The 10,041-nt window shown below is 49.7% G+C and overlaps 1 protein-coding gene across 1 annotated transcript; it reads left to right on the forward strand.

The window, feature by feature from the left end:
* The first annotated feature begins 7,762 nt into the window (after positions 1–7,762).
* On the forward strand, positions 7,763–9,655 carry LOC139026274 (ribosome-binding protein 1-like). The gene is made up of 3 exons (XM_070441567.1): positions 7,763–7,807; positions 8,045–8,538; positions 8,746–9,655. Exons 1-3 carry the CDS (start codon positions 7,763–7,765, stop codon positions 9,653–9,655), a joined length of 1,449 nt encoding a protein of 482 aa, XP_070297668.1.
* Positions 9,656–10,041: the final 386 nt, after the last annotated feature.

Here is a 10,041-nt window from a genome sequence, read left to right on the forward strand (position 1 = left end):
AATGTAGCTCAGTTGGTAGAGCACAGCGCTTGCAATGCCAGAGTTGTGGTTTCGATTACAAAAAAAGTATGAAAATGAATGACTCACTACAGAGCGTCTGGTAAAATGTAATAATGGTCAGGGCTTGTGACTTTGTTAACTAGTGAGCAACATTAGAGGGTTTATGCTATCGTACAGCATGGTGCTGTCTTCTATCATCATCTTTTAGTTAATCATCTCTAAAGTTCTGAAAACTGTTTAAATTCAAATCAGAAGACCGATCCAGCCAGCAGATGGTAGTGATGTTCTTTAATTATAGTCATATTATCCTGAGCTGTAAAGATTTAACAGTGCCTATCAATATTAGCTTCTCTTATCTCTTTGGACACATTCACATGAGTAAATGAGCGAAATTGCTTCCATGACAAATAGTCTCAATGCTTTTCCATCCCCTTTTCCATCCTAAATGTAGCTGACTGGTGGTCATTTACTGTCTGAGAAGAGAGTATCATTGCCACCTGCTGGTCAATGGTGGGATCTGTGGTGAATTTACAAATCAGAAAGTCAGACATACCATATATGGGACTAGGAGTAAAAGCTGAGTTTGGGTTAGGGTGTGCAGGGGACAGGGCTGGGGGTAAAGACTGAGTTTGGGTTAGGGTGTACAGGGGACAGGGCTGGGGGTAAAGGCTGAGTTTGGGTTAGGGTGTGCAGGGGACAGGGCTGGGAGTAAAGGCTGAGTTTGGGTTAGGGTGTGTAGGGGACAGGGCTGGGTGTAAAGGCTGAGTTTGGGTTAAAACCATTACAATCTGGGCACTTACAGACAGTATCCATGTCAGCACCTTAAAACCTCTTGGAAATAGGGGGCGCCATTTCGACTTTGGGAAAAAAACGTGCCCAAATTAAACGGCCTCGTACTCTGTTCTAGATCATACGATATGCATATTATTATTACTATTGGATAGAAAACACTCTGAAGTTTCTAAAACGTTTTGAATTATATCTGTGAGTTAAACAGAACTCATTTGGCAGCAAACTTCCAAACAGGAAGTGAAAATTCTGAAAATGGGTCTCTGTGTAAGGCCTTGCCTATTCAATTGCCTTTTATTTATGGATCTGTATGCACTTCATACGCCTTCCACTAGATGTCAACAGGCAGTAGAATGTTGAATGGGGTGTCTAGCTTGATGCGAGACCGAATGAGAGCTTTTGGAGTGACAGGTCCGCCATATTGGCAGTATTTCGCTGCGCACCAGGGAGCACCATACTATTTTCTGCATTGCGTTAGGTAGACACGACGAAATGCTCCGTCTTGGACGTTATTGGATACATATGACAAAAACATCACAAAGATGGATTTTCAACTGAGTTTGACCAGTTTATTCGACGTTTATTATGACTTTTGGAATTTTTCGTTCCATGCGCCAAGCCTTCATGGACATGTGCGCTCCACCATGCTAGCCAAAGTTGCTAATTCGACACAAGAAATTGACATTCTAAAACAAAACAACGATTTATTGTGGAACTAGGACTCCTTGCACTGCATTCTGATGGAAGATCATCAAAGGTAAGAGAATATTTATGATGTTATTTCGTATTTTTGTGGAATATGTTGGCTCCAACATGGCGGAGAATGGCTGGGCGCTGTCTCAGATTATTGCATGCTGTGCTTTGTACTAAAGTTATTTTTTAAAATCTAACACAGCGGTTGCATTAAGAACAAGTGTATCTTTCATTTGCTGTACAGCATGTATTTTTCAGCAAAGTTTAGATTACGTCGCTGTGTAAAATTTCTCCGGACAATTTGTTGTTATTTGTGACTATGGCTGCGTTGTAAAACCCAGATTTGTAGCTATAAATATGCACATTTTCGAACAAAACATAAATGTATTGTATAACATGATGTTATAAGACTGTTATCTGATGAAGTTGTTCAAAGGTTAGTGATTAATTTTATCTCTATTTGTGGGTTTTGTGAAAGCTATGTTTGCGGTGAAAAAAATGGCGTTGTGTGTTTGGCTATTGTGGTGAGCTAACATAAATATATATTGTGTTTTCGCTATAAAACATTTTAAAAATCGGAAATGTTGGCTGGAGTCACAAGATGTTTATCTTTCATTTGCTGTATTGGACTTGTGATTTCATGTAATTATATTATATGATATCCCTGTGGCGCTAGGCTAGGCTATGCTAGTCAGCTTTTTTGATGAGGATGGGGGGGTCCGGGAGGGGGGGTCCGTAGAGGTTTTAAGTTAATCAAGACTTTAATTTTCAAAAAAGACACCGGAAGCCATATACTTTTTTTGGTCAATTATCTTTAAATTTAGTCTCAGTTTGACTATTTTCAACAAGTTTCTACTGTGACATTCTGCACAATGCTGTGTCATGTGATAGCCCCTGGCAACAGTGTTTTACCCTGTTCATCCTCAAACCCAAACCAGTATGTTCTGACCCAGCTGTAGATGTGCAGTATAGCAGCAATTCACTACAATAGGAGGCTTTTCTGCAACTTAATTCAATGTAAATATTATAGCTTTATTTTGTCATGTTTTTTATTTTGAGTCCAAAATATACAAGTGATGCCTGATCTTATGTTTTACAAGTAGATATTTAAAGTTGCATTTGATTTCAACGGTTTGTTTTTAAGTTAATTGTCTGAATTATTTTGGTTAGGTCAGGGTGTGACGTGGGTGGTTTGTTTAGTTTTTGTATGTCTAGGAGGTTTTGTAAGTCTAGGTATATGTATGTCTATGGTGGCCTGGTATGGTTCCCAATCAGTGGCAGCTGTTTATCGTTGTCTCTGATTGGGGATCATATTTGGGTTGCCATGTTCCCTTTTGGTTTTGTGGGTTCTTATTCTATGTTTAGTTGCCTGTCTGCACTAGCCATTTTAGCTTCACGGTTCGTTTATTTTGTTTGTTTGTTCAGTGTTCGTTCTTTCAATAAAGAAGAATGTACACTTACCACGCTGCGCCTTGGTCTCCTCCATACAACGACCGTGACAGTTCTCTATCTAGACAATATTACCATGTCGTCTGAGAAGGTTCATCGTGATTTGTCATTAACTATTTCTCATTGAGCCCCATTCAGTGAAACAGTTCATTCAGCCTCATTTACTGCCTTTTAAAAAACATAGCTGATATGGCTGACTTGCTTAAACAAATGTGGTTTCTACTGACAATGGAGATGTACAAACTATGGCATAAGGGGACGACAAGCAGATAAGAGGCAATCCGTAATTTCGATTAAGACATTAATGAGCGAGCTAGGACGGACGTAGTCAATATATAAAATGGCGCCGATAGAGAGGGCAGCCGTGTTTCTAGGCCCGAGGCAACTTTACAGTGTTATTTCTTACATTGTTAGCCCAGACATTTTAGTGTGTTATTACATACAGCCGGGAAGAAGAAGTGTATGTTTCATGATTAACTACACATGGTGTGATTGTGATAACATAATGGAACTCAAGTCCTTTTGTTCTCCCGACTTAGAATAAATACCTCACAATGAAATGCCGACCGTATTACCTCCCAAGATAATTATCTTCGGTTACAGTCACAGCCGTGTATATTCCCCGTTACACCTGTTCAGTGTGCATTTACAGGTGATTAGAATGCTTGTTATGGTCATTTTTACATGCCTTCATTACACCTGTCGAGTGTGCCTTTACAGGGGATATTAATGCTCTACTCAGACTCTGTCTAGAGACTCGCTCCAGAGACTGGGTGGACCGGCCCCTGGGCACGGGGGCCAATCCAGCCAGCTCACTTCCCCAGGGATATGGGGGGAGGGGCCGGAGAGAGCTGAGGCTGACCCAGGGAGGGGGGCCCGACCCCCGGAGAGGGGAGCCTACTTCCACCGACGGCCACCAGGGGGAACAGTACATCCAGCCTGCTCCCTGCACCAGGGATATGGGGGGAGAGGGCCAGAGATCTGAGGCCGACCCAGGGAGGGGGGCCGACCCCCGCCCAGGGCCACCAGAGGGCACCACTACAACCACCTAGCTCCCTACAGAGGGCCAGAGAGGGATGGGGCCTACCCAGGGAGAGGGGGCCAACACCCTGGAGAGGGGGCAGACCCCCACCCACGGCCAACAGGGGGTGCCACTACATCCAGCCAGCTCTCTTCCCCAGTGAGATGGGGGAGAGGGCCAGAGAGGGCTGTGGCCGACCCAGGGAGGGTGACAGAGTCTCCCGGAGAGAGGGGCCGACCCCCTGCCCTCGACCCCCTAGGCGGCGCAACTAGATCCACCCTGCTCTCTTCACCAGGAAGAGAGCGGGGAGACGGCCAGAGAGGGATGGACAAGCCCAAGGAGGGGGCCCGGCCCCTGCCCGTGGCCACCAGGGGGTGATACTAAATTCACCCAGAGAAGGTAGGGGCCGACCCAGGGAGCCGGAGCCGACCCCCGGACAGGAGGTCTGACCACCGTCGTAGCCACTTCATCCAGCCAACTCCCTGCCCCAAGGAGTAGAGGGGAGAGGGCCCAATGAGGGCCACCAGGGGGCGCCACTACATTCAGCCAGCTCCCTGCACGGGCTGGGGCAACCCAGGGGGTTGCGGGCCTGATGAGACAGAATGGGCAGCATTGGGATGTCCAACAAATCATTACTATTTCTCTCTATAGCTGGAACAGGGAGCTGGCTGGATGAAGTGGGCCCACAGGGTTGCCCCAACTTCATCCAGCCAGCCTATGGACATCCCAATGCTGCCCATTCTGTCTCATCAATATTCCCCACAATGCATACAGGTATGACCTCTGACCCCCAAGGTGGACCCATGGAGATGTCATTAACATTCCAATTATTTTATACTTAATTTCATACCTTATACCTTATTTCATACCTCAAGTTATAAACATATCTATTGCCTGAAAATAAAAACTGAAATATTTAAACAAAAACAAATTAATAACAATTTTAAACTAAAAGACTAAAAAAGCACGTTAAGGAAAAGCAAAGCTAAAAAGGTGTGTTTTAAGATCCCTTTTAAATATGTCCACAGTTTCAGACCTCCTCAGGTTCTCTGGCAGGCTATTCCAGAGGCTGGGGGTATAATAACTAAAGGCTGCCTCTCCATGCCTCTTGGTCCTAGACTTCAGGATAGTTAAAAGGCCAGAGGACCTGAGGGACATACTGGGTACATAACTTAAAAGCGTCACGTTCGTCGTATGGAGGAAGAGAGGAGGACCAAGGCGCAGCGTGATATGAATACATCATCTATTTATTTATGAAGATGAACACTAAACAAACTATACAAAATAACAAAACGAACGTGAAGCTATCATACAAAGTGCAGACACAGGCAACTAGACATAGACAATAACCCACGAAATCCCTAAAGATTATGGCTGCCTAAATATGGTTCCCAATCAGAGACAACGATAAACAGCTGCCTCTAATTGAGTACCAATCTAGGCAACCATAGACATACAAACACCTAGACTAGACACTGCCCCATAAACATACAAAACCCCTAGACAAGCCAAGACACATAAATCCCCCATGTCACACCCTGACCTAACCAAAATAATAAAGAAAACAAAGATAACTAAGGCCAGGGTGTGACAAAAAGCATGTCTGACATGTATTGAGGTGCACTATGGAACGCCGTTTGAGTCGTTGCGTGTCAAAAAGATGCACGTCAAATAACACTATTTGAACGTGTTAAATTATTATGTGACGTGGAGTCATATTCAGGTCCTGATTGGTCAAGAAGCTTATTGAAGTGTATCTTTATGACACGCAAAGACCCAAACGGCGTTCCTTAGAACACGGCGTGTCGTTTCCAATGTGAACAAATGAGTCATAGTGGGCGGAACAAGGAAGGAGGTGGGCAGGGCCAGGCACGAGCTAGCGAGATCCTATTGGCGCGTTCTAGCATTGTTTGAATAAGTAATGTATTAATTCATTCAATAGTATGCCTATAAAAACATTATCATTTGATGGAGGTGGTACAATTATTAGTAATTATTTCCTCCAGTCAACAGTTATCTGAGCTGAACCAATCATCAACTGGTCTATTGACTATTTGATACATTACAAATGAATTAGTCTGAAAAACTGAATGACATCACTCATGTTCCCTGATTCAATCCTCTCTCCTCCAGACTCTCTCATACTTACCAAGCTCACCAGCTGATGCCACCCTCTTCAGCTTGTTCTCCTGGGTCTCACGTTGTAAATACCGTGATCCTGAGGCTATGGTGTCAAACAGAGAGGTGAGTTCTGTGTGTTAGACTACATCAGTATATACAGAACAAACAGGACCAATCAGATTTCTCCTGTCACTCAAGCCTCCCTCATGTAGGGACTGTGGGCACCAATGAGATCTGGTTAACTTCATAAATAATGTTGTTTTGTTATTGTCCTATCTCTGATCAAATGATTATGTTCATTGTTAGTGATAASCAGCATTGGGCTCTATGGCAGATACAGGATATTGTGTCAGGAGGCAGGGTTCTATGGAATATACATTCAGTAGAATCTGAAGATAGGATCTGAGGACATCTGACATCATAATCCAACCTACTATGAGAACATTTGGGGAGAGTATTGATTAATGTAAAGAAACTGATTTAATTTGTAGACTTGAAGAAGACACACTGCTGTTCACAAGGCCTAATTGTGGTGTGTGAAATGTTGAGCTATATGGCAGATATATTGTGGGAGGTTTATGGTATTGCTTCTGATCATCCATTTTCAAGATGGAGAAGAATTAATATTGATAACGTATAACACTATGTGTGAGTTATTACAGCTACATTCAATCTAATTTCAGTTGGCATTATATTATTCAACCAAATACCATACATCATATTGATATGACTGTCTCACATTAGTTACTAATGTACAGTCGTGGCCAAAAGTCTTGCCATGCAAATTAACGAATCCCTAAAAAACATTTCCACAGCATTTCAGCCCTAGCACAAAAGGACCAGCTGACACATGTCAGTGATTCTCCGTTAAAACAGGGATAGGGGGCAGCATTTTCACTTGGATGAATTGGTGCCCATAGTGAACTGCCCCTACTCGCCAGATGCAAAAGCAAATATACTATTGAGATAGAAAACACTCTGAAGCTAAAACTGTTGAAATGGTCACGCGCGCGAGGCATGGTATGGCCACGGTTCCATTACCTGAGACAAAAACGGAGCCTGGGGGGAACGGGATGGATAGAGATAACAACACCTGAAGAGATCTCACCTAATTGGGGACCAGGGTACGACCGGAATAACGGAGGCGGCCGAGGCGCCGGACCGGCGCCAGCGGGGGGACACGTGAAACAAACGGGCGGCAAAAGTGAATTGGACACTAGAGAAGGACATACGAACAAAACAACAAATGTGTGGAACTAGGAGGCCTGGCACGGCAGTTGGATCGAAAGTAGCAGCAAAGGAAGGGAAGGAGACGGAATCGGAGGGCGGGGACCCGCCACAGGGCAGAAAAGGGGATGGAGCGGCGGAGCACCGGCGCAGAGGAGGCAGGGGAGGCGGGGGCCGAAAGGAAAATAAAAAAAAGCGGACACAGCGGGGTGGCATGAAGAACAAGTGGAGCGGGAGGGAGGAAAACAGGTAGCGGGCAGGCAAAGGGAGAGAGGGGAGGGCGGGAGGGACGGGGCGCTCGGAAGGACGCGGGAGGGGGAGGCAGGGCGGACAGGGCGCCAAGGAAACCGAGAATGGGGGACGAGAAAGAGGCTACTAGGAGCGAACAAAACAGAAAGGGAGGGGAACAGGAGGGGCCGAACGGACGGGGCAGCGGAGGAAGAGGAGCAAAGGGAGGGAGGCATGGGGCGCGAGGGCGGCGGGGCGCGAGCTGGGGGCTGGAAAAAGGTGCGGTGGGGGGGGGAGGGGGAGCCAACAGAAAGAGAGGGGGGGCGGCGCGGGAAAAACAGGGAAAAAAAAAGCGTACACGAGGGGGGAGAGGAACAAAGAGGGGGAGCTGTTCAGGCGGTAGGGGAACGGGGTAAGTAGGAAAGGGATATGGCCTAAAAAGAGGGGGCAAGGTCGCGGGCGGCCGGAGGCAGCGGAATGTGAGGGGGGGCGCGAGCGGAACCCGGGCGAGAAAAGTGGAACAAGAGGACGAGAAAGGCGGAGAGCACGCGGCAGGCGGAGGGAGGGCAAGGAGCAGACGGAATCGGCAAAAAGAGCGGGGGCGGGAGCAGGGGGGCCGCGGGAACCAGGGTGAACCCGGCCAAAGAAAACCAGTGTGCCGGCAGCAGGGCACAGCGGTGCACCCACAAAAACAGGGCGTGCACACGCAACGTAGAGGCGGCCCTGGGTAAGGATGGCACCTTAAAGCAGACCAGGACGCGGCAGCAGCAAACCGGCAAGGAGAGCGGGCAAGGGGGGGAAGAAGGCGGGCACGGGCGCCCCAAGCAAAGGCCAGCGCAAGCGCCAGGACCGGCGCCGACAAGAGGGAGGCAGCGCGGGAGCGGCCCAGCATCGGAGGAGGCACCACCGAGGACCAGAGCCAGGGCGCAGGAGGGCAGCTCATGGCAGCGGACAGGCAGCGGCACGCACAGGGAGCGGAAGACCGGGAGGAGTGAGGGGAGCCGGGGCAAGTAAGGGGCCAGCAAAGAGGGCCAACCGGCGCTCCAGGAAAAGATCCAGGCGACAGACGGAGAGCGCAAAACGGGACCAAGGAGGGGACGGGAGACGGACGGGGGAAAGGCCAGTGGCCTGGAGGGAGGCCCGGGCTAGGTGGGGCAGCCAGAAAAAAGGGCCGTATAAGCGACCAAGGGGAGCTGCGACCATCAGGCCCGGGGCAGGGGCAACAGAAAGCAGCCGGAACCAGCAGGGGGGGGGCGGCGCAGCCAACAGGGAGGGGCGCACGCACAAGGGGGCCGAAGAACACAGCCAGGAATAAGAAGCGACCAACACATCCGCCGGAGACGACAAGATGCGCGCGCCCAACCACGCCAGGAACAGGGGCCCAGGAAAGGCAGGGCCGCAGAGGACACCGGGAACCAGACGCAATACAGGGTAGAACGAAGCTGGGCCGCGGGAAGACCAAAACGGGGACAGGGGACCAAGCGGCAGCGGAACCGCCCCAGGACCCGGGCGCGCAGGGAGGAACGGGGGGGCACGACACGCAAAGCAGGCGGCCTGTCAGGGACGGGCACAAAACAAAGAAACCCACAAATGCGGACAAACGCCAAAGCCAGGGAGGAGGCAAGAAGGGGCGGCAGCAGCAGGAGGGGGCCCAGAAGGAAAGGGGCGGTGAAAAAGAAGGGGCAACACGGCAAAGAGGACGCGGCAGCAAACGGCCAGGGAAGGGGGAAGAAAAGCCGGGGACACGGAGGACAAGGCCGGAAGGGCGACGGCAGCGAGGCCAGAGAACAGCGGACAAAAAAAGATGCGAAAGACACGGAAAAGCAGCAAACGGGGGGAAAAGGTCAAAGATGTGTGGCAGCGCAAAACAGGGCCACGACGGACGCGAAGGAAAGGCGAGGAAGCGCAGGGCGGACGAGGCGGAACAGGCGAAACAGCACAGAAGGGGGCAGGACGGCCCGCAAGGAGGACAGGTACACAAAGGAAGGGGCAAGTAGGAGGCCAGGGGCAGGGAGGGGACAAGGGGACCCGAGGGCAGAGAGAGGGCTCCGAGGACTGAGGGGAAAGGACCGGACAGCAGAGACAGGGGGGGCAGGACGAGGGGGATTTAATGAGGGACCGCCGTAGGCAGATAGAGGGGCATGAGGCGAGGGAAAGGAAAGGAAAGGGGGGAGACCGAGGACAGGGGGCCAACGGAAGGGAGGCAACGGATAGGGGGGCGGCCCCCCGGGGCGAACGCAAACCCAGGCCGGAGGGAGGACGATACGCATGCGCGGCACGACCGACGAAGAGCAGGTCAGGGAGGGCGAAGGGATCAAAGGTCGGGTACCGCGCGAGGGCAGATGAGGAGGGGGAAGCCAGGGGAGGAACAAGGCCCGAAGAAAGGGGAAGAAACAGTAGGCAGCCAGAAGCCCAACCGACCCGGCGAGAGACCGGGGGAGAGGAGGGAGAAAGGGAAAAACACGCGAGGGAAGGGAGGCCGGAGGAAGACAACGGCGGGGCACAGGCCCGGG

This window comes from Salvelinus sp. IW2-2015, unplaced genomic scaffold (assembly GCF_002910315.2).
Source record: "Salvelinus sp. IW2-2015 unplaced genomic scaffold, ASM291031v2 Un_scaffold4283, whole genome shotgun sequence".
NCBI classification, from domain to species: Eukaryota; Metazoa; Chordata; class Actinopteri; order Salmoniformes; family Salmonidae; genus Salvelinus; species Salvelinus sp. IW2-2015.

Coding starts and splice junctions, on each gene's coding strand:
- LOC139026274 (XM_070441567.1), top strand. CDS start 7,763: ATGGGGCGCGAGGGCGGCGGGGCGCGAGCTGGGGGCTGGAAAAAG. Junction 7,808..8,044: donor GAGCTGGGGGCTGGAAAAAG/GTGCGGTGGGGG, acceptor GGGCGAGAAAAG/TGGAACAAGAGGACGAGAAA. Junction 8,539..8,745: donor AGTGAGGGGAGCCGGGGCAA/GTAAGGGGCCAG, acceptor GGCCCGGGGCAG/GGGCAACAGAAAGCAGCCGG.